A 25,590-nucleotide genomic window follows, 5' to 3' on the forward strand; every position below is an offset into this window, starting at 1 on the left:
TACACTACGGAAATGTGCGTCACCAAAATAAAAGAAAAGAAAACAAACACGTCATGGATAAACCTGATGCACCGCTACGTTACTGCTTTGGCAATCCTCACCAGGTTTGCTCTCTCCAACTTCCTGATATATCCTCATCATCAAATGACCAGACAGTAAGCAGAGATGTGTTCCGGGATTGCATCTCTCATCAGATCAGAGAATCTTATTCCTCACACCCCTTCACTACATCTCTGGAACTCAGCCACAGTGATCTTTAAGTTTTTCTTTACCTCTCTCCCCAATGCTCCTCTCCCACGATTGCTCAGTTTGGCAGGACGGCCAGGTATAGGCAGAATTCTGGTGGTGCCAAACTTCTTCCATTGAAGGATTATAGGGGCAACTGTAGGAACTTTAGGAACTTTGAGTGCAGCAGAATTCTCTGGCATGGCATTAGTTAAGGTGTATCCGGAAATAACTTTTGTTTCTCCAATGACTCCTGCTCATATTTTTTTTTAATCGTCTGCTTTGCAGTACAAATGCTTACGTGTCTCCACCCGGTCTAGAATCGGGGACCTTTTGCATGTTTGGGTAATGTGATGGTCCTGACTGACTGTCAGTCAGGACCATCACGAGGTCTTAGTTCTGTCCGGATTTGAAAAAAGAAAAGGGAGGTGCATGTTATTATAAATAAGTATTGAACTGTCGAGTGAACAGAGTCGTAGATTTCACTTTCATCGTTGCCTCATATATTACTTGTGCAAACCTTGAAGAATAATACATTGTCATGTCCTTTCCTCTTCCACTAAATTTTGAGCTAAGAAATAACGGTTGTGGAATTTCAAGAGGTCACATTACTTGACCGAAAGTTGTTTCCGTCGCCGTCGACTTGGCGAGTAGCGAAGGTGAAATCAACAACGAATGTCGAGTCGAGCTGCATCAGAGTCTAGCGTTTGAAGTATATTACTGGTGTGGAAAAGTCAAGCGCGGAGTGCAGGAGGTGGGCGTGGCTGTTTCTCCCCGCCACCGTCTTCACCGCGCTCGCCTCCAGGTACTTGTCAAGTCACAAGCAAGTGGTAAATGAATAATAAATCACTGTCATGTGTCTGATCAATATTCATGAGAAACTAAGTTTTATTGAAATAAATCTCCAATGATGCTTCATGATTTATGCAGTTCTGGAAAATTACTGCCCTAAATCTTTCATCCAAATAGTACGTTAAAGCACTTTTTTAAAAAGAGTTTGCTTGACTTTGGCTGCGTGTCTGCGAGCGCTCCATCACCTGAATATCCACTTGGCTTCCACAGTTCTGCAGACGACAGCAGTGAAGACGAATCAAAACACTGAGAGACTGAAATGGGGCAAAGAAACTGAAGTGGACACCAGGTTGCGTGTGAAACAGCTTTAATAGAACACCTTAACAGAGTAGTTACTGAGAAATGTTTCTTACTCATAAATATGGTATAACGGTAATAATCTGTGTGATAATAATGTACCAGTATTGTAATAAATAGTATTGTAGCACATTTGGAAGCATATAGAACAGAAGTAGAACGACGGGAAAACAAGTTCAAAAACAACTCAAATCCCTGTACCAATGCAGAATATACACGTAACAGCACCGTAGAGAAGTGTAGCTCGCACATGATCAGGTTTTTTTTATTTAATTAGCGGATTGGAAAACTCAATTTACCCCCCGTCAGTTTGACAATCGCAGCTGAGCTAATTACTACACATCATATCTGCCGCAGTTTATAAAAGATTACTAATTCAATTATTTCTAGAACGTACTTTATCAGCCACTATTATTTAATAATATTAGATAGCCAACTTTGTTTTTTTTCTTTCATGATTAACCTGAACTGAAGTTGATAAAATATGTTGAAATGAAAACACCCTTGACTCTTCACTACAGTTCTGTTTGTGTGCGCTCATGTAAAAAGTGTTGTGATTGCACAGGTAAAGTGAAGCCACACAATAAAGTTTGCACTTCTATTATACAGTAATACTGCGAGCGGCAGAGAAAAGAGGAGGATCTGTACAGATGGAATACAAAAGCACATTGAAGCATCAAATAGATCAAACAGACCATAAACAGACAGACAAATACAACAGAATGGAAGGAAATTAATCTTTTTTCTTTCTACGTTACTCATTAGTCATTCAAACCTTTGTGCTTTGGGGATCTGCATAGGACAGGAAAGATGTTTGGGAGGTTTGTTCGGGGGGACAGATGGGCTCCTAAAGGCAGCAGTATACACGGACCAGAAGACGCAAACTAAATACGGTTGGATTCTTGGCGTCTTTGTTCTGTACAGTTATTTACATCAGCGAGTAGAAGAAGGGTAAATCTGTTGGTGTCTTTGAAGTTTTGCATCGTGGTCCTGAGTGAAGTGAAAGGTCGCGACCTTGACAACCTCCTACATTATGTTTCCTGAACGGTGATCATTGGTAAACCTACTGTTTTCTATTTAACAAACTGACTACCTAGAAACTTACATGTGCATATTTATACTGGAGGAGATGTGCATTTTACAGGTGACACACCAGGTCTGCCTCTGATGAGTATTTACATTATTGGTCTTTATTACTGTGATATCTCTGTGCATGTCGCTTCAACGTCATGATCAAACACTCAAGAAACACATGGAGCCATTGGCAGGTTTAACTGTAAAATAATGATCGATCATATGTTCAACATACTTGGCCTCCTGAAACTCAAAATTAAACAAATGAAATTACAAAAACATAGCACAACATGGACATGAGTGTCTACACGAATGAATAAATACAAATTAATGAGAAAAACATGGATGGTCAACTACTACTAGCTGATGATATGTTGAAAAATATTAGCATCTGTGTCTTAGAGGCTAGTTTAATAAAATCAAACTGAGTTAATGTTTTATTTTTCTTACACTTTGCAGGCTGACAGAGAATGCTTTAGGTTCAAAATCATAACCTCCTTCCATGAAGCATTCTATGGAGGGTTAAAAAATGAAAATGATATAAGTATATAATTTATAGAAATTAAATAAAAAAAAATAAAATAAAATGAACATAAAAATGTTGAAACTGCAACGGACTTGCATAAGATTGAAGTATACGTTGTTGTTATTGTTTGCAGGCTGATAGTGTTAACTAAAAATAAACAAATTCTTGTGATAACAAGTAACTTCAGTTACATCATATCAGTTATATGAACAAAAGCCAGTTGAGAATCAGTTCTCATCTGATAAATGCTGCATTGACAATGTGACAAAAGTGATAACTAATGAGTGAATGAACAATGAAGCTTCATGAAACAGTGTCGTCATTTTCAGATCTCTGTAGGTGGCGCTCTCCTTTTAAAAGACAATATGAGGTCCATTGTTCAAAGCCAAAGACTATAGTGCAGAGAATGCCATTGAGTGGCCAATGAAAATGAGGACACTGTTTCATGAAACCGCATGAGCCATCCACAGTGTAGACAGCTATTCAATAGTAAATGAGTCATAATATTGAGTATGAAACTCTACCAGTATACCAGTTAAAGAGATGAGTGCTTGATCCTCACTTAACATCTGTGTATCATCACTGTCGCACATAAGAGTCTCGAGAATGAAATTCGACGTTTAGAATGCTATTCAAGTTTAGTTTACTGGTGCTTTTATTGGAACAACTCAAAACACTGAACTTAATCATGGACAAAGTTGGTAAATAATGAGATTGTAGAGATGTTTTCTGATCCCAAAATTATGTCGTGACTTGTTCGATTGTTGAGGCAAGAAGTGGAATAGGGAAGTGGAGTGAGAATTTGGACCAACGATTTGGTTGTGTTGAGCTAAGAAGCTGCAGACAACCGAGGCAAATACAAGATTGACAACTAAATAAAAGAGTTCCTTAGTGACTGGTAAAAGCCCTGCTGGGAGCATGAGACGGTATAAGCATATCCACTCCTTATTTTTTTATAGTCCACCCAAATAGCATCCCACTCCTGCACGAAAAAAACAGAACGGCAAACAGTGTTGTGACAGCCTTTGATGTCAGCATAGTTAGTTAAGAAATCCTTCACAGACAAGACTCACAGCCGGTCCTGTGGTCAGTATACTGCAGCCTTTATCATGGAGGTCAATGGGGTTTCTGCGGGGAGGTAGGTGTGGCTTTGGCGTGATGGTTATAGTATCAGGGGAAACGCCAAGTGGGAGCTTACCGAGGTCTGGTTGCAGGAAGGTTTCATAAAATAGCTGCTTGCATCTGAGGTATACAAAATATAACCAAACATGGGGAAAGTTTTGCAGAGGACCCACCCAGGTTTATAGCAAGGAAGCTCAAGGATTTCTCATATTGAGGGTTGAGAGCATATGAAAGGCCCCGGGGACCAGAGAGGGAGGGGCTTGAGGATGGAAGGGCATGTTCGCTTCGTCAGAGGGGTTGAGTCAAAGTTACAGTTGTCAGCCTTAGATAGTACCAGAGCAAGAATGAAAGCTGCTTCACGTCTTCTGTTTTCAAAATCTCCCCAACCAGTAACGGATGGAAAGCATTTACAGTACATGTAAACAAGATGGGAGTCTTTAACCGACAACGGAAGGAACAGAAAATATAAATCAGAACATGGCAAAGACCAGACAAAACCTGGATCTCTGCGAAGATTGACATCTTTAGTTGTTTTCATTGTTTTTTTTTTTGTTGGTTTTTCAAAGTCTTCTTTTGATCTTTGTCTTTCGTCATGAGTCCCAGCGGGCTCATTCAACAGTTCCAGTTGAGCTACTCAGGACGGTGGCGGTCAGGCCTTATTTTTTTTTGTTTTTTTTGGAATCCATTGGAGCCAGCCACGTGTCTGTTTAAGTCTTTGATGCAGCAGTGAGTCCACAACAGTCCTGCACTGTTGAAACCGACTGACCCATATTGGAAGAAAAATAAATGCAGATAAATGAAGATATAGCTGGATCGTTTAATACAGAGGAAACTCGGACTGTAACTTGACACTGTCAACATTCCAGCGGAAACTGGATGAGGGAGAGAGAGATGAAGACCAGTTGTGGACATAGACGGGAAAAAAAAAATCTTATTAAGTGCTTGGATCTAACTCAAGTGAATTAAGGCTTTTTCCACAGGTCTTACTTTATCTGCAACACATGGATCTTGATCCTAAAATGCATAGCTCATCACCTTAAGTGCAGGTATCAGGGTCTTCAGCAGGGAGCAATGATATGTGAGATTGATTGCATAATTGGAGAAGGAATCTTGAGACATGGTGGAAAAAGGGTGAGGTCATCAGTCTGCGCCTCACATTCTCACTCCTGCAGTGTCAAATGCAGACTATTCTCATGTAGACCTCTGGAGTGATGCTGAAGTTAGGGGGTTGGAACTATGGACTCCACTGAACCATAAAGCACTAAAGTCTGTCAGAGGAAGTAAAGAACGTGCTGGTTTGTGATAGAAATTTTGAAAGTTACTGGGGTGGATTTGAGTGCCAGGAATTTTTAACAATTTCCAGGAGCATTCACTAGGTAGAAGACCACTTTCCACTATGGCTTTGGTCCCTCTCTACGTCTTCTGTCAGAGCTAGGCGAAGTGATAGGGGTCATGGGCGACAGATTTTATTTATGCTGGTAGGTGCTCAAAACTTCATGTCCCATGGGAACACTGCACCATTTCGTGGTATTAGACAGGCCTCATTTGCGTGCCAAAAATAAACACGCGCACAGAGACAGGACAGTTCCGTAGCAACTCTGTGATTCTCTGGGAATTTCAGCGGATATTGTTTGGAGGTGCTGCTGCTTCCATTCTGCACCAAAATATGTGGACCGTACTGGTATCAACATGTATATTTAAAGATCAAGTTTTGTCTCCGGGGGAGAGGAATCGTGCAATCGTGGAATGAATCAATTGTTCCACTGATAGTGATGGTCTGGTGAAGCTTCGTGAAACCAGTAGGTGGCGCTTTTGGTTTCTTAAGACTTAGTCTTAGACTTGCTTAAGGTAAGGTTTTGTCAAAATACATAAAAAGTTAGTTCAAAAGCAAGGACTACAGAGCAGACAGCACCACCTAGAGGGTTCTGGAAATAGAGGTAATGCTTCATGAAGCTTCATCAGGCTTCATCTGGACAGAAATAGGGAATTAACAGGTCGAACAGGACCTGTCTCAGGTTCAGTAGTGGGAAAGTTTAGTTCTGAATGAACAAAAATCTGTTATGCCTTGGAGTTTAGGATGCAAGTCTAAACACATAAAGAAAACCATTTGAGTGTTTAGTGGTGGACCACCAATATCCTCACTCTCTCTCCCCCATGCAGGCTGCAGGGGTCGGCCACAGCAGCGCACCAGCGCGATGATACAAGCCAGGAGGAAAAAAAAATGAAAGGAAAATCAATATTTCACAAAAAATAACGTTCTTTTCATCTTTCCCTCCGACTTCCTCTCACACAGGACGAGCTGCTCCCTGTCTCCTTGTTCTCATCAAATTTGGAAAGCCTGGCTGAGAACAATTCTGACTGATCCTGTAATGCTTCCATATTTTCGCCTCTCCCACCCCGTCCCACTTGCTGCAGGGCGCCGGTCCACCCTCACCCCACCGCCCCTCCCCTCCCTTCCTTCATCTTTTCCTAGTTACAGTCTGTCTGGGTCAGTAGAAGATAAAGTCCAGCATATCATCAGAAACATTTTGCTATATCATTTACATAAGTATATCATTTACAGAGCACTGTATGTATTTTTTTCAGTATATATAAAACAACAACACCTACCTAGAAAGTTTTACATTCAGTAGCTGAAACCGAAAACAGAGGAAAATGTCACACCAGTAAAAACCTCATCATACGTGGACAGTGCATTGAATCCTGCATGAACGTTTGGAACTCAAACTGATGCTGAAGTTGCAGATCACAAATAGATATATCTATATTCATATATAAATGATTTCTTCTTACTGGTAGTACAATAAATACAACATTAGTAAATGGCTACAATTGACTCTCCGACCATGCCTGACAGCATGTTATTAGTACAACGTTTAAATATAGAAGGATGTCACTAAAGATCCATATAAATAGCAAGAGACGCTTAATAAAACTTTTGTTTTCTCTTGACCTCTTTTTTTAAGTTCATATAGGCCCCGCCCACATTTGATCGCTCCTTTGATGCATCTCGAATTTGATGGTTCCCACCGCCCCCCCCCCTCCCCACGGCCTGGTCCGCCCACCCCGACCCCGACATGACGTACAAAAGCAGTTCACTACACAGCACAGCCACCTCCACCACGACACCACAATGAATGTTGGGTAATGATGCTATGGATCCAGCAGACATGACTGACCTCTCCGCTCGGGTTGGCAAATGAGTTTTGAAATATAAAAAAAAAAAAAAAAAAAAGAAAGTCATCAGTGGAAGACGGGCCTTTGATTTTCTGTGTTAAATCAGAGACATGTCTGCTGGTCCAGCGACCCCCTGCCGCCCAACAAACACACCTCCCTGCCCGGTTGCTCCATAGCAGAGGTTTAGTGGACGGGGAGAGTGCGTTGCAAACACAGGGAGGGAGGGGGCGCTGGCATCACGCCACCTCGCCACCTGCTTCTCAACTGCAAAGACACATTTTTTTAAACTATTATATTACACACATATAATATATAATACGTCGATATGTACATTAAGTCTTTTTGCAAATCATAAAAAAAAAGTTTACAAAAATAAAATGTTTTATGGTGACCTGTCTCATTGGTCTCTTCCGCTCGTCAAAGGCTTTGTGTTTCAGGGGTCAGGGCCGGTGGGCCCCCGCTCCCCGCCCTCGTGGACTGCAGGCTCAATGGTTCAGGTCCTGGCCTTCAGAGGAGGCCCGAAAAAGATCCTTTATCCGTTCCCTCTGATCGTTTTCACTCTTGACAGCAGGGCTCCTTCACCAATATGCTCTTTTTTTTGTTGTTTTATTTATACAGTTGATCTTTTTGAGTGTCTGTCTGTTTCCGTGGTTTTTTTTTCATGGATGTCCATCTGATCTCATCCCTCTAGACTTTTATTTACTAGAAGAAAGGACATGAGAGAGAAATAAGCAGTCAGTTGGACAGGTGAGGAAATACCCATTTGAGTGCCAATGAACAGATATTTAAAGGAGGCTTGACAGACTTTGCAGAAAAGCAAAGACTTCAATGTGTTCATTTTAAATTCACTGTGATTTAACAACAAAAAACATCTTTTAACAAAGCAAATCTTTGTGGTAAAACAGGGGAACATAGCAGCTAAGTGATGTCAAATAGATTTTAAAGACTTAATACACAATTCAAACATTTCACTTTTTGTAAGGTATGAATCATCTTATTAACAATATAAACAAGAAAAGAGTGAGCAGACAAAAAAGTATTTTTTTGAATTGTCACATTTTTTACTGGTTAAAATACTTTTTACTCGACAATAATATAGTAATAACAGTTGTAATAACCATATTGTAATAACCAATGTATGTTGACCAAAATTAAAAAATAAAAACCTATGATAAAAAAGAAAGAAATAAACAGACCCCAGACAAAAGCTCAAGGCTCAAGTCACTGCGCAGGAAAAAGTGATTTACCTTTGCTTTACTGACATCGGCAGTCTGTTTTTTAAAGCTGTAATAACAGAGGACGGGTGTATCTGTGAAGTTGAAATGTGGGGGTTTGTGCCATTCAAACATGGTGTTAGTGTTGCAATTGAGAATGCTTAACCTGAATCTGAGTCATGACAAGGTCCAAGCAGGTGTGAGACCAAGTCCGAGACTGAGACCACTCTTGTCTATTTGCCAATGGTAAATCCAAAAAGAGTGACGTCCATGGTTGGTGGAGAATAACAGTTAGAGCTTCTTCCCCAAATCTCTTTAATGGTAAATAGTCAGCAGGGTAACATTCCACTGGTGTTTCTTTTTGTCAAAAACAAAAGACTTGGGTGGCAATTAAACAAAAATAGACATGAAAAAAAAAGAAAAAAAAAAGATTCAAATCCCAGCCACCGTGGTTTTGACCAAAAAGTCCAGATTGTCCCACAACCCAGACATTGAACATTTTTTGGGGGGAAAACCATGTTGCCTAGAAAAGGTTATTGTGAGTTATATATTACAACTTGTGTTTTGTTTTCGTCAACATAAAAACGTATTTTCTGTTGTTGCAGCACCAATAGTTGACTCCAACAGACCAGTTGGGAGACGTCAGACAACTGCAACACATGCATATCCATCCACTAAGACAAGAACAGATACAATTATGAACCATCTCGAGACAACCACACAGAGTCTTTGTTTTTCTTTTGCAACAGGATTAAACAGCAAAGTACATCAGGTAGCAGCCGGAAGCAAGAAGAAGAGTTAAACTTTGTCCCGGGAGGCTTGTCTTGACAGGAGGAGGTTTGTAGTCGTATGTGTGTGCGCTGTCAGGGACGGTTGGATCTTCAGAAGCGAAGAACAAAGGCGACCGACTGTAAATTCTTGTGCTGCTTTGTAGTTGCTGGGTCCTGCCCCTCTGCAGAGAGATGGCACCCGCGCAGCAGAGGCACTGCTGTGTCGCCAATCGCAGCCAATAACTGCCGTCTCTCGTCTCCGGCTTAACCGGCTCACACTCTTGCTGCTTTATATCGGAGCTGGAGCCTCATAAGGGACAGGCAAGCTAGGAAGGAAGTGGAGAACAGCAGGGGCTGAGGGGAAGGGTGTGGAGGAGGGTAATATGAGCCGGGTAATGGCCGGTTGAGTGAGATGGAGATAACCTCTCCTGAGGTGAGATAAGCTAAAGGATATTTGCTATCTCCAACTCTTGTGGAAGTTCCAACACACCTCCACTGTTACTGAGTCCATGTGAGACTCCAGCTTGCAGCACTCCAAGTGGATGCATCGGTGGAGCTCATGAGCCATAGCACTGTTACCCTATAAAGAAGTGGCGTACACGCGTGCGGTGGGCTCAAGCCCGCTTCACCCCCTGCTGCCGCACTACACACATCTATCTTCAGTGGTGTGTCCCATTTTTTCTTCACTCATTCTGGCCAGCTGGGGGTGGCCAGAACAGCAGTTTGAAGCATCTAATTCTACACCAAAGAAGATGCCGTCTCAGCTAGCTCTGGTTACTCAATAGTCTTTTCAAATGGATCAAATCCTCCTGGGCTTTTCCTGTGGTGTGGTGTGGTAGGGTGCAATGTATGATAGGAATCTTTGCAGTACAGTATTTGGACGCCCAACACGGAAGGCTAACTTTTGGGTTACCCTGAGACGAAAAAGTCAATAAGTGACGCATTAGGAATGAGAATAGTGAGAGTGTGTTGTGGCAGCTGGCTCTGTCAAACGCTGTTGATCGAGTTGAAAATGTCAGCGTCATAGTGTCTTTTTGTCGAGTTGTTTTCTTTCCAAATACCGCTGATTTTATTTCAACAGACTGTTTCATCGTTGTCTACTGTAACTTGAGCAAAGTTCCACACCTCCTGCTGTGCGCTTGTTGGAGACATCCGGGACAAAATCCACCTTGGCTCAATAACCACTTGCCTAGTCAGAGACTCTGTAGTGTGAATGGGAGACACCTCATATGAGGACCACAATTTTAGACGTCACACAACAAGAGGGAAGTGTGGATGTTTTCCTTCCTGGTTCACTTTGCTGCAATGGCAGGAGATAGACGGCAGAAATTCATGATTTTATTTTATTTATGTATGTGAGACTTTTGCAGTGAATTATACCAAGTAACAGGGACTCAGTCGGGTCTGTGGGATTCAGAACATATTGAAAATCACTGACAAGTGAGAGGATGAGTGAGTTTCAGGGGTAAATAAAGACAGGAATAAAGTGTCTCTTTGACGACAATGTATATTGACAATTGAGGATAAACAGTTAAACACTGGGTATTTTCTGCATAGAGACAAGAGATGAACTACATAAGGAAAAAAAACCCTTTTTTTTTTTTACAAATACTCATCATAAATTACTAAAATACAAATAACTAGATATATTAGTACATTGGTTACAAAAAAAAAAAAAAAAACATGCATCAAACTTCTGTGAAACCGTTTTTTTTTTCATTGTGATATAAACCTCGACCTCAGACGCTCTGGCCATGTGAATAATTTACAGAAAATGAGAGGCAACACATTAAAAAGACTGCCAACAATCGGAAACAGGCACATTTGTGGTTGAACGGGCGTAAAAAGCACTCTGGAGATGCCTGACGTGGACCAGCTGCATCTTAACACGGCTACTGGCTGGAAATGGCCGTGATAAGTTCTGCTACGGCTTTATGAAAAATATCTGGCCTTTAAATTGGCTCCCCTGTGGCTCTTGTGATTGGAGAAGCTGCTCTCTTCATAAGTCTGTTGACTCGAGGGTCTGTCACCCACAATCCCACAGAGGGAAGTCTCTGCGGCTTTCTGCTGCACACACTGGCTCACAAAGGTCTGGCATGCACTTGTGATGAAGACCACTAAAGGAAATGTGGAATCAAGTGTTGCAAAAACCCTCTTTGGAAGTGAATATTCTTTATCAGAGCCAGATGAAAATAGCGTCGTTTTATCAAAGCTCCTTAAAGTTGGCATCAAACCTTGATGTTTTTGTGTGAAATCCTTTTTTATTTTTTCCCAACAACAAATGCATAATGTTCATTGTTAAATAACTAATTACACAGTTGAGTTTAGTATGTTTTAAGTGTTTATATTGATTGTTATTATCATGTTATTACAATAATTCCAGGATTGTTTTGTTTGTTTGTTGGTATTCAATGTCAGTCAAATCAAATAAATAATTAAATAAATAAAAATAAATAAATGAATAAAAAAATCTAGAACGTTCTGAACATATTTAAGAGCAAATCCCATGAAAAGATGGAATACAATTTGAGGGAATCATGACTTAGTTGCTCACATATAGATTACTCTCACTCTGCAGATTTCCAGCCTGATTGAAATATCTTTTCTTGAGTTCAGCTTAACAAAGTCCAAATGAAAAAACTAACATTGATAAAAACCATGCCATAATCATTTACCGCAAACATTTCATCAAAGTCATCAAAGAAGGAAACACATGAAATATGAATGTGTTTTAACTGACAAATTGAGACTCTAGGTACAGTTACTTTTGGGATACTCTCTCATTTTGTATGCCAAGTTTTTGTTTTACAATATTATAGTAGGATGAGGAAATAATAATGGCTGTCCAGTAGTGATGGTTCGGTGAGGTTTCATGAGACAGTGTTCTCATTTTTAGAGGCCACCGGATGGCACTGTCTGCAGTGAAAAGTTTGGATTTGGACGACTAATTTGATAAAACCACACATTATTTCTACATCAAAAGCGCCATCCAGTGGCCAATGACAATGAGGAGACTGTTTCATCAACCTTGCAGTACTGTTTCATGATACCCAAGTCCAGTCCGAGACTAAACCATTTAGGTCTTAATCACGAGGGCCAAACATAATACAATGTTCTTTTGCTTTACTGATTCCACAGGTGAAAATCAAAGTGATGTGGTGACGGACTATTTCCAATTTCATGTTTAGTGCGAGAGAAACTCCTCCACAGGGACGCAACTGGTAAACCTCTTAATTAACTGTGTGTGTGTGTTTGGGTGTGTTGTATCGACTGTGGTTAAGCGGGCGAAGGAGTAAATGTGCTGGCGTAAACACAAACAGCCTAACAAATCCAGAAAGCATTTGTTTTTGGATGGACGCCCATTATGCCATTTTACAAATGACTGCATAAGAGAGCAAATTTCACTGATGATTTAAAAGCTGACTCGGCAGTGATTGTTGACCTGTCGACTGCCTCATTATTAATACTTCAATAAGTTAAAAAAAAAAAAAAAAGTCTGGGGCTTGAAAAGAACAATCTAATTTTCATTTGGAATTTTCATTGGCAGTTGTTTAAATGTAGCTTTCATTTCTGTCGAGTCAAGGTGGAGCCATTCTCAAACTGCAGGAGACTGAAATGAGCGTTTGTGTTGAGATGAGAAACACTTAAAATGATTAACGGCAAAGGCAGGAAACTATTATGAGGATATAAACTGTTGGAAGTTTACTTCAAAATACTTATGCCTGGAACACCGTGCCCCCGATGTTCACTTCCTTTGCCAATTATTTGGTGCTCTTCACCAACACAGAAAAACATCGTGAGATCAGCTAAACTCCTGCAGTCTGAGTTGAGCTGGTACGCACTTAAAATCTTTTCAAAAATGAATTTGTTTGGGCAAATAAGACAAAAGAAAATCTCATCCGGCACTTTACAGAACAGAAAAGGGATCATTCCACTGTGCCCGGAAAATAACCCCCTCCATGCACGAACCTCCCACCTGCTCGACTCTGAGTCTGTTTAAAAAAAACAGATGGAGAAAAAATGACTTAAAATAAATTGTTTAAAAATAACCAAGTAAATAACCAGATGGCGCGACGAGACACAGTATAATGAGGCCACGTACACATAAAGGACACACAATTCACAACACTCATTGTCAATATAAAATGCTGCCTTTATCAGACCCCTCACCACCAGCAGAACTAGAAAAGGAAATACAAATTTTTCATTTTCAGTCTCGGTGATACATCTTTTTTTTTTTTTAAAGTTTATGGTACAATATGTTGGCTCACTAAACTGCAGTATAATAAGTGTTAAATGCTTTTCCATCTTTTTCCTATGATACACTTGAACAACATAAATCTTCCAAAATTGTAAAGTGCATGAGACAATGATGAATAAAGACATACATTTGATTATTTACAAGAATATAAATACCAGATGATATCCCATCATCGCTAAATGTTTATTATACTCCGTGTAATGTTGCATTTGTACATACCTGTATAATGTCCATGTTCTTATGTGACTCTCATGTCATGTTTAGAATCCAGAGGCTTCACAGCCCAGAGGTATTTTCTGCACTGTCCTCTCTGTTTTCATACAAGTGAGTCTTTTTAATGGTCTGTTGAGCTAAAAACAACACACTATAGCGTATTTTACTACACACAAGCAACTAATAAATATAATGTTTAAATAGAAATATCTCTGGCACTAGTACATCATTTATTAAAAATACAAAAAGATGTTTTTTTTTTTCTTATAGTCATTTGAACAACTAAGAGCTACATTTATTTTTTCCACAATAGATGATCATGCAATCTGTGGAGTCCAAGCTGACCCAATTGTTATAACCGTTGTTATCGAGTCGCCTCATATTTACATTAGCTGGTCAGTTTAATTTGAATCATGAAATGACATAGAAAGTAAGAGCTTCCTTCATATTTAGATTTTTTTGTTAAACACTCTGGGGCGGGTTGTCTGCACCACAATGTGTGCATGATTGGTTGGTACTTTTGCAGCTGTGTTGTGTGTTCCAGGAGGTAAAAATGCTAGTACTGCAGGAGGTTTCCATCTTCTTTTTAAAATACATGCATCACCAAAGCATTTTATTTGTATACTGACAGAAATCATAGATTTATTAAATGAACTATAAACAATCACAAGGAGCAAATACTACATTTGGTGCCATAGATGACAAGGTCCAAGAAACTAACTAAACTGTGACGGTTTCAGCCAATCGAGATTCTACGTCTAACCTTTGAGGAGTGACAAGCTCAAACTGTATTTATGAGTTTTGTTGTTCCCACAAATCATTTAAAATAGCGTGTGTTCGGGTTGCATTTTGTTCTTATGGTATGTTTCAGCTATGCACGGAACTAGGTAATTCCCAGCTCCGGCCCCTCGATGGTGTCATCTGATGTCATTCCCCAGTCAGAAGGAGGGACAATTCCCACTACCCTGAGTACGTCCGTCCATAGTGTCAGCAGTGAGTCGAGCTCCTGTAATATCATAGCTACACTGAAATGTTTCTTAGGTGTAATTTCATATGCAAACTACAATGCTGACCGTGCTAACAACGACTATCGACTTCCAACTTTGGTAACTGGAACACACTGAAATCAGCAGTGATGCCATTCCCAGCTCCGACTTTCAACTTCCGAGGCAACTGAAACGCACCAGCAATTGTGGCTTTTGTCCACAGTATTTCAATTGACATTGCCCGGTGTCTGTCTTGGTGCTGAGAGGTCAAAGGAATGGTGAGAGACGGCAAGTGTACTGTGGTGGAAAACTCTGTCAGGGGTCGAGGACCCTCGGTGTCTGAGATCCTTGCTCCACTTTACTGCTTCTTATTGACTATTCTCAACTTGTGTTCAGTTATGCAAGCATGTAAAGGCATTTCTTTTAACCCAAAACCAGCCATGGACAAAAAAAAAAAAAAAAAAGTTTTTGAAGAGTGTGAGATAGAACTAGAAGGTTCCAGAGGAAGAAGCTGGAACAACAGAGAGGGGCGACTGGAAATATAAATCTGCTAAATAATCAATTTTACCGTCATTTTAAAAAATGAATTTTCGCATTTAAAAAGAAAATCTGTCCATTAAACTGTGATCACATCATGTTTGTTTCGTTTGTCATCACACTGATGCAGTGATTCATCTTTCCGAATAGGTAATGTGTCGTCGACAGCGATAGCATTAGCGACCGCTAGATTTGGATCTTGAAAAGAAGCAAGCCCTTCACTCGATAACGTCTTCACTTAAATGACAATCTGATGAATGAAAACAGACGTGTTGCCGCGTGGAAAAGAGTTGACATCATACCAAACAACTATTGATGTGGAACGCAGCTATCTGATGGCAGCGTTTGCTTATGTAAAGCGAAGGCGCGTCCAGACAGAGATACAAGATCGGCTCAATCCATATTTACGCTGCTGCAGCCAAAGACGAGCCAGAGGAAGGACGACCTGCACACAGACAGTGGCAGCAATTGTGTGTGTTTGGGTGCGTTTAGTTGGCCTGCTATATCTTCAAATGAGATCAGTGCTTATTGACTGAACTCTCTTATCTCTAATCTGAGGCGTAAATTGCCTCGGATACTGCTCCTCTTCACACACCCTTTCTTCCTGGGCTACTGATTCCCCGTCTTTACGATCCCATCAGACGCAGCAGGCACAGATGCTATTTACTGGTGAGAGAGATGGTATGTGTGTTTTTTGTGTATATGTGAGTGGAGGAGAGGGAATTGGCTGGGGAGCATTAGGAGGAGTTCGCTGCCTTTCTTTTTTGGCCTGTGCGAAAGAGCTGGCAAGTGTGCACCATGAGGTTTGATCATTAGTATGCAGATCTGGCTACAGTGCTCAGCCAGGAGTTCTGGGGAGGATTTAAGTACGAGTCACTAAAGAAGAGTAAAGATACACATTTGTTTTACGATTGTTGGTTCACAGACAAAGATACTTTTACACTTCCAACAATCCAGTTTTTGTTTTTTTTTCAGAGGGACAACCCAGTTATTTATTAGAAACAATCAATTAAAGGTCGTCGTAGCTGATGTATGGTGCGGGTGGATTGGATTTTTTAATTCGGTGTTGCCCATATTTCTTCGGAAATGAGCTTCACATGTAACACCAAGTGCTGTCTCACTGAAAATTGTGATTGTGATTTGCACAACTCCAGCAGAAATGCAGTCACAGCATGACTTCAGCTCCGATGACACTCCTTTAAATATACCTGTATGAACTGCTGACACTCCTCGAGCCAAGACGTCGTCCTCCCGACTCACACTATCAATTCGCTGGTGACGTTTTCTAGCGCACTGATGAATGACAAGGTGCTCTGTCTTCGGCGAGTTCAGTGTAAAGTTTAGGGTGGACAAGGTTTGTTCCTGATATTGACCTCCTCATCCATGTCTATCTAGATCAGCCATTCTCAACTGGCTGGCCACTTTCACTGGGCCTTTTCCCGGCAAAAAAAGCCAACAGCCTGGTTTCCATTTTGAATCAATTCAAGGTTTTATAGTGAATTAATCGCGATTAATCGCATTTTTAAAATCTGACCCGAGAATGATCAAATTTAGATGTATCTTAAATGTAGCTTCAACATCAGGCGAAGTGCTCCCCTGATGACGGAACTCTTTGCTCTGTCAGTTTTTAATTTCAATTAAACGCACTAAAGCTGAGTTAACTTCCACATTTTGTATCTGTCCTAAATATAACTTACAGGAAGCTTTTATCAACACCACAGTGGGCAGTAACGCTCACAATGTTATGTTTTTAGCATGTTGTTGAGCCTCCTCAGAGCCTCTTCTAAAGACTGTTCTGTATGTTCTGTATTCATTGAGATTAAAAATTTCAATTGATTGAGCAACTTTTTTTTGTGCTTGGATCCTGAAGTATCCTGAAGAGCTTTAATTTCCCATCCATCAGTAAAATCTCATGTCACCTCCTTCATCATGGATGTTTTGGTCCTGACATCACATTGTATCGTGTGGTGCAATTCGGAAACTTGTTCCGATAATCTGTTATTTTCATCACTTAGTTTTTTTCTGAGATTAATTAATCTATATGAAGGAATTAGTCCCTACTTCATACATGAACTTCAAACTTTATTCCGTCTTTCTTTAATACACATTTAAATAAGTGAGGGAGACATCTTGTCATTTAAAAGTTGTTTGTTACACCAGGAAAACGACTCTTAGTAGTATGTCATTTTGTTTGTTTTGTTTCCTTTTGCTTTGGTCCAACCCTCAAATTAGGGTTTGTTTCATAAAGGAACAAGCTTAATATGGCAATGACTTAAAATGCCTTGTAGACTAAAATTGCATCCTGTCAAAAGTGAAATTATCTTTGGTCATGAGAGACAAAATAAATAAAGAAAGTAATAAAGAAACAAAGTCTTAAATCGCTGGGAGCATTTATATATTGATGGACTTTTTGTGTGTGTGTGTGATAGCTACGTAAACTAGCGTAGTACAGGCAAAACCTCCCAGTCTAAAACCTCCCAGACAGAAACCTCAAGTGTCAGCTTCATGAGTCCGTCCTGCTCGGAGGGTAAAACATGACGTAAACCAAGGATCCTATTCCACACTCTGTGCAATATTTCAGTCTTTTTGCATATGCAGCAAATGTGGGATTATTGCTTAGTATGTGCAGGACATGAGAAGACGTAGAACTGTGAGAAATGTGCAGAAATAATGTTGTTTTCTCCTTTAAAGCCATTGAGCAGTAATGGGATATCTCCTGCCTGTGGCGCTGCGCCAACAATCAATTGGCTCCAACGCCGCTGCTGCCCATTCCCCAATGGCGGCCATAGCTCTTCCTCCACACCCCGCTATACATCACTTCCTCCTGCGCTAACATTTAGTCATAGATCACACTCGTCCTCCTCACCACTGGGCTTTCATTATGCATCACTTCCTGCAAGCATTCTGTCGCCGCCTCACCTTCTTTGGGCTAAACATTTCTGAGTCCCATTAAGTCGGGCTGAGACTCAGCTCCGCTCGTTGGCTCACTTATTGTGGCGCTCTTTCTCTCGGGGTGCAAATGGCTGCATCATTTACTTAATAAATCCAATGTGAATTTTGCTGAACATTACTGCTCTTAATGTATACGAGCCAAATGACGAATTGGAACAATAAAGGTCGGAAATGAGATGGAATTAAAACCAGCGGTGAAGCAACCCCAAAGGAGCTGAGGCCGACATCAGCGAGGAAGGAAGAGATTCTATAAACTCTTTTTTTTTCACCCCCAAAACAGACATTTCAGAGCGTATACATTGAAATCTCCCCCAAAATAAATACATTACATCCATTGAAGACGACATATACACTTTAAGTGACTGGCATTTTGGGGTTACATTTGCCACCTGGAAGCTTTTCGCTTTCACTGTTCCATGAAGAAGGTGGAGATTTAGTGATTTCATTAGTCGTTTTTGTTTGTTTATTTGCCTGATTTGTTGCGGAACGTGTCTCCCTCTTTTCTAGTAGGGAGTGAAGCGACTGCACCCTCCTCTGTAAAGGCTAGCCTGCAACATCAAAGATGAAAAAGCTCCAATCAGTTTCCAAAAGAGAAGCTATTACTGAATATATTCAGAAGACCTTCTCTCTTTTACCCCGAAAATCTCCTCCCTTTTTTCCTGGGGTGCATTTTTCAACTTAGATAAACACTAGGTAATTTTAGAAATCCATAATTTAAATGAGTAAAACAGGGATTTGATCATCTATGTATAGAACTAAAAGTGACATTCAGGACAAAAAAGGTCAATGTCCTTTTGAACTTGGAAAGTTCATGCCACAAGTCGATGATGACGCACCAAATAAACCTTTAAACACTGATGTCAAATGCTCTCTGGATTATCAACACATTGCAGTGCACTTTGAAAAGCACTTGAACCAAGAACCTCACCAGGAAAAAAGTCAGTTTGGTGACAACTTTCCTGTTATTCTGGCGAGGAGACTCAACAGATCCAGGACTTTAAGACCTGCATGAGGCTTTGTAAGTCACACACTGGTCATAAATCTCAACATAATTCTTCCTCTAATTTTCTGGAATAGACTATAATCGAAAATGCCATTGTCAGTGCCAGCGTTTGGAAAAAGGGAGGAGTAATTTGAAGACAAAAGAGAAGAAAGTATAAGGAGGAAAACACAGGCCACTGGTTTAATTAAGTAAATGAAGAGGAAATAATGGTCGTAATTAATGAAGGCTTTTAGCTAGCAGCTGCACTAAGGGAGTAAGCGAGACATTGGGGGGCACGTGGGCTTTTCGATTCCCATCACTACACGCGTGTCAGCACTCGGCATCAATCCTAATTTTATCAGGGTCCAAAAATGCCGCAGAGAGCAGCACAAGTTCCAATCTCCCTCCTTCACTTTCTTTCCCATTGTTTTCTTTCTTCGCCGTGAATCTCACGATCTTGTTGGAAAATCATTTTCATCTTTGATGTTAGCTGCAAAGCTAGCTAAAAACAAACATTAACCATTCGACTGTCTCCCCCCTGGTGGGAATTAGAAGAGAGAGGTGGACAATGTAGATCCACTACGGTCGCCGTCGAAAAGGACAAGTTTGGGGTTCATAAATTTGGATGGGGAGAAGGACATTTCAGAGCGTATACATTCAAATCTCCCCCAAAGTAAATACATCCAGTGAAGACGACATATACACTTTAAGTAACTGGCATTTTGGGGTTACATTTGCCAAGTTTGGGGTTCATAAATTTGGATGGGGAGAACGCTAAAACCTTTTTTCATTTACTGAAGTGGCGAGTCACACTGAGCAGTGAGGGCAGATCACATGATCAAGACGGCTTTTCTCCTTGAACCAAACACAAAAATGCTTGTGACAATGGAGAATCTTTTCTCCAAACCTTTGTCTTATCTTAAAGGTGGCTACAACTGGGTCAGGTGACCTTTGACATGTGCATTTTGCCCTTTTCACTGCTTGTAACGTGACATGTATTCAGACGGAATAATGTAAAAAAGACACTCACCATGGTGCCAACGCTGTATGTGGCTGCAGGTCCAATCGTGTGGTGATATGGGTCTGCTGTTGCATAGACTCTGCCGTAGCTGGAAACAAGGAAACAAGTCGTCTTTACCACATAAAAAGCGCAAGTTTCCGCACATACCTGCGCTATACATTTATCACTGTGACAGCATTGCCCCAGGAAACACTGAAGCATATTCTATCATTGAACACTTTGGATTGGCGAAGTAATTGAATAACATCTTGCACCTAAGAAGAACATTAAGATTAATATTTCACCATGAAAGTGGCCACAGAAATATACATATTTTCAGGTGAGTTAAACTTATAATTAATTGGAATATTGATGACTAGCCGTGAGCAACTCAGCAAATGTATGTTGGATTACTACTTTGAACTTGTTTGACAAAGTTTTTGGGTCATTTATACAAGCTTATTAATTTCACCCAACTAACTTTATTCAGCAGCCCACGAGACACAATCACGCTTAAAAATGCTGTTGATCGGCAGCTGGCAAATGTGAACAGAAACAGATCCTTGGGCCACACTGTAATTCGAAAATAAAATATAAAGTAAATAAAGGCAAAGGGCTGTCGTGTCTTGTCAAGTCTTCTTTGAAAATTTACAAATATGGGGGTCCATATCCACCAGATTATAAAAAGACAGAAAAAAAAGAGAGGCTTATGAGTACTAAAAATGTGAGTGAATCGAGGCCAAAATATATTATTAATATCAATAATATTATGAATAGCTTTTTTGATTCAAATATATATATATATGTGTTGATCCAGGATTCCACTACGTTTTATTCGTACCCTTCAGTTCTTCCCCGGCTTGTTCGAATCTGACTGAGACTGCTGTGTAAATCAGATTATCCCGCCTCAGTGATTTTCCCTCTTTTAGATATTTTTCAGCCCCTCCTTGCTGTCTGTGCCGCTGCCTCTTCTGTTCTGGAAATTATCTGTCGGCATGCTTGCCCTTCTCCGCCGACCTCCGTTGTGATCTTCAGACACATCTTTTTTCACAAGTACCGATCGAGTCCCTCGGGAGGATGAATAAATCCCTCAGACGACTTCTGTTTTAGAGAGTTTTTTTTTTGGTATTCCCAGTGGTTTATGACACGCACCTGGAGAGACGGATTTAAGGCCGTAATGAATGACAGTTTAACAGTCACATCGACCTGAGTCATCAGGTGAGCTGGATTGACGAGGCAGTCTGAAAACATTTATAAACAAGACTGAGATTGGCTGTTAACAAATGGCCTGCAGAGGACTGGCAACTCATTGAGAATGCATCTCTCAATGGCCGTCTGCCGAAACACCATTAGGGTCAATATAAGAGGTGGGAAATTAATGCATCTGTTGGAAATAAACAGTTGCAACCTGACCACTGCTCTTAACAAAGTTACCAACCAACTTTCTGACAACCTGCATTTGTGAGTGAGTAACTGCTGATCCTACACGGGGTATGGGATTACATTTGGAACTCAAAGCAAAACAGGTCCAGCAAATGGGTTATGGCGTACCTGGAGCATGGAGAACCCAGGAGAGGCACTCTTGATGCCATCATTTTTGTCGATATCCTAGCAGCTCAGTATGGTATTTACAAGTGATGGGTTGATGAGGTTTCATGAAACAGTGTCCTGATTGTCTGAGGCCACCAGATGGCACTGTCTGCTGTAAAATGTTTGGACAATTCAATGAAACTCGCAATATTAGTAAAGCAAGAGCACCACCAAGTGGCCTCTGACATTTCGGACATTTCATTAACTGCAATACTGTTTCATGACACCTCACCTACCATCATGAGTATTTTCAGTATGCTACATTTTATCGATTTAAATGAACATCAGTTCTACTTTCATCAATACCAACTACTGCAGTTGTCAGTACCCAAGGGATAGTACTGCACTGTAGATGATACGGCCTTTCAGCAATGAAATAAGCAATTTAATCTGCTTAAAGTGAAAATATATTAACCCAAATTGGCACAAATGAAGCAAATATGACTGTGTGTGTAGGTTTAATGCCATTTTATCATTAAATTCCAACCAATCACACGTATCTAAGAGCCTTAGGAATTCAACTAAGTTGTTTGGATACATTCAGGTGTACTATACTCGATCTGTGATGTAACACTTTTCATGCTTATTCAGCGTTACAGTGTACGACAGGCTGTGACTCAGTTTGCCAGCACGAGTGATGAGTCTTCTACAGGAACACATTTGGAGGTGGGATTAAACCGCTGTCCCAGTCGCAGGGCAGCCGCTCAACCAACTGGGCTTTGCCCATCCCATCGTGTCGGGGAAAAATAAAGTTTAAACTGACTTAGTTCTCCATTTCCCGCCTTATCTTGCACTTCCAACAGGTTTTCCGCCCTGGGACTGTTTAGTTTACGAGGAAATAGATTCCCATTCTGACATTCTGACTTGTTGTCGAAACATAAAAGTATATGGATTGTTTGAACCGACGCAAATCAAAGCTGGGTTAAATCAGATGAGAAATTGTTAATTATGTTCCTCCTGCCCAAATCCAAGCACCGGACATAAAGCTCCTGGATGTGGGCTTTCATAATGGATAGCCTGAGCAGACCCGACACAATGAGTATGCATGAGACATGTAAGGCAACGGGTCGTCGATTTTAACTGTGGTCCGGAGCGAGATCTATAATCATTTCCTACTAACAGAAAGCTCACGGGACGAGAATGCAGTCGCGTCTCCTAATAAATTTACATTGTAAAGGTGAGAGAATGTGATTGGAATGATTTGTTTTACCAGTTTCCATTTATGAGGAAAAGCAGATGAGTGTTTGAAGGATTGTAATAAAACTAATGTCAGCCAGGAAGGGGAGAGATAAGGGAAAAGCAATAGGCAGAGTGATAACAGTGGTAGGCAGATAGCAATAAGCTCATGAACAAAGGGAAAATTTTGAGAAATCATCCCGGAGGGCTAAAACATCAGGGACAGTAGGTGCGTGTGCCAGTGTGTATCTGTGACATATTAGTTTGTAAAGTGAAAAAAAAGCATTTCAAAGAAGGATGGTTGAAACAGTGGGCACAGAAAAGTCATTTTCTCTGAAGGTGTCCCATGCCTGGTTCTTTCTTCACCTCTATCTCCCCTGCTTGTCATCAACTCTCCCTGAATTCCTCCGTGTGCGAGTCTGTCTCCAGCGACTTATTTCCGGACTCTTCACCGGCACTGGGTTGGAACTAATCCCCTCCCCCAACACCAGTTTCTTTTCTTATTCCTCCCTTTCTTTGACTGAGGCTGCTTCGTTTAGCATCCGTCCTACTGTTGTCTTTGTGTCCAACTGAAACGTGAAGCGACGCCAGCATTGCCAGCACTGAAAGGCAAAGATAAGTGTGTGCACTGTTGACTGCTGTGAGCTGAACAATGCGATACTGAGTTAAAATGAGTGAAAAGCGACATCAACTGTCAATGGAAAATGTAAGTGACGAGAAGCAAAGTTGAAAGTATTTTCTCTGTTGAAGATGGACTACTGCTGTAGGTGTCTTGAAAAACCTCAGCTAGTATTACAGATGTATAGTCATCAGCCCATCGCATGGGTGTTTTCTTGGTACAAGTCACCCATCGGTTCCTGCGGTGCTTCCCAAATAGTAGAGCAGGCTGTGATCTCCCCCATTCTATGGGCAAAAGAATGGTATGAGGAAATCACCCCACCCAATGCCTCACTCTATAAGTAATGCTGTATTACTTGGGGTTGCGTTTCAGTTACAGTGACTTCGATGGCATGATCAGTAAGGTGGAGAGCCACATAAGGGGCTATATTTAGCAAGTGACATGCAATATAATTTAGTGAACAGAGGTTCTGAGGGGGAAGTTCCCTGGTACGTTAGATAGGACAGGAATATGTTTTTACTTTTTACTAAACACCTATGCATCCACATGCGACGCTGAAGGCTCCCTTTGGTGCCAGTATAGGAAATTCATTATCGTAATGTCAATATATTATGCCATGGGAACGACAAGTTTTACTTGGTTGATGTTCAAACATTTGTGGCACATTTTTGGCTCAGTGAGCCACTCTCAATGGCACATGAGCTACCAAGTGACGTCACATGGATGGGTCTGAAACACAAAGGTGGACCACCTGCACAGTTTAGTTTAGACTTGAATACAGCAAATGCCATGGCAGGGGTAACATACAATAGAATTCAGTTGACGTGTCAACAAGAAACACGGCAGGCTGACTTCTGTATTACCCAAAAGCCACCCACTTTGACACTGTGAGAGTGAAAAGTTGTTATGGGTCTGTGATGCCGGGGTCCATGGTGGCCTTGGGAATACTTTATATGCCAGTAAGTGTTCCACTGACCAAAATGTTATCAACTAGTTCTGGGATCCATACTCAACAGATAATTTTAGTTAGTTTATATACACTGCAGCCATGCCATCGAAGTGCTAAAGATGTTGGAACCATGAATAATGCTGAATTTAAATGAGATCATATTTTAAAAACGCATATTTAAAAAAAAAAACACCGGTCAATGGCTCCTCCTTCTTGAACTGTTGAACAGTCCGATGAAGCACCGCAGTGCCAAGCCATGCCACGGGATGGGAAATGTCAAGATGCAACATCAGCATTTTCCAATTGTCTTCTCACCGCACTCTCTTCATTCTGCATGTTATATTCTGTTAGTGACCAGGTTAGTTGGTTGACTACTACCAATATATGATAAGAATGTTGAGCCAAGCATCAACCATCCCTGAGAGCTACACGCACACGGCAGATGGAAGTGGCTCTGTGGATCTGCCGTCATCCCAGTCCCGGTGACAGTATAGATCATATATATTCATGGTGCAACTATTTAAAGCAACTATGTATCAATGAAATCGCTCTGTTTAAGTAAAATGAGTCTCCATGGCTGCCATTATCTTCCTCCGACTGTCTGCAAATATGGGAGCGGATCAAACTCTCTGCTCTCAGTCTCTCGGTGCAATTTTTCTTTCATCGCAAACTACAAGCTCCCCTCCTCTCCTTCTCTTCCTGATTTTCTTTTAAATCAAGGATGCTTAAAAAATAGAACACAACCCGGTTTAGAGGATGGAGCTGAGTGCGGAGAGCGGGGTAAAATACACCTCCGCCTGTGAGAGTAAGTGATGTGAGGGAAGTGTGAAGGGTAAAAAAAATGGAGAGAATTAAATAAGTCTTGTTGAGAAAGCCGTGCCCCTCTCACCTGCTTCGCTCTCCTCTGCTCTGTTCATAATTCTCCCGAGCCCGCCACTTCTCCACCCACCGCTCCTCGCCTCTGATGAATCTTACATTATCAGAGGCCTACAGGCTCCTGCTGTGGCCGTTCCTTATCTGGGCTGACATGCTCTATCTCCCTAAGATTAGCTCCCCGAGCACCGTGCT

General features: G+C 41.0%; 1 protein-coding gene across 10 annotated transcripts in view; it reads right to left on the minus strand.

Annotated features, from left to right (window-relative positions):
• Positions 1–1,377: 1,377 nt before the first annotated feature.
• Positions 1,378–25,590, minus strand: part of rbfox3a (RNA binding fox-1 homolog 3a) — a 486,434-nt gene continuing 462,221 nt past the window's right edge. For 9 of the 10 annotated variants that reach the window (XM_053866317.1, XM_053866318.1, XM_053866316.1 and 6 more), the window contains 2 exons: positions 20,219–20,297; positions 10,073–18,754 (listed from right to left, as the gene is read on the minus strand). In XM_053866317.1, coding sequence (XP_053722292.1) covers positions 18,710–18,754; positions 20,219–20,297 — 124 coding nt within the window. In that variant the 3' untranslated portion in view covers positions 10,073–18,709. Of the gene's footprint in view, positions 7,976–10,072; positions 18,755–20,218; positions 20,298–25,590 lie in introns of those variants that run through there. The other variant, XM_053866321.1, reaches the window with a different exon arrangement.

This window comes from Synchiropus splendidus, chromosome 5, assembly GCF_027744825.2.
Source record: "Synchiropus splendidus isolate RoL2022-P1 chromosome 5, RoL_Sspl_1.0, whole genome shotgun sequence".
Lineage (NCBI taxonomy): Eukaryota > Metazoa > Chordata > Actinopteri > Syngnathiformes > Callionymidae > Synchiropus > Synchiropus splendidus.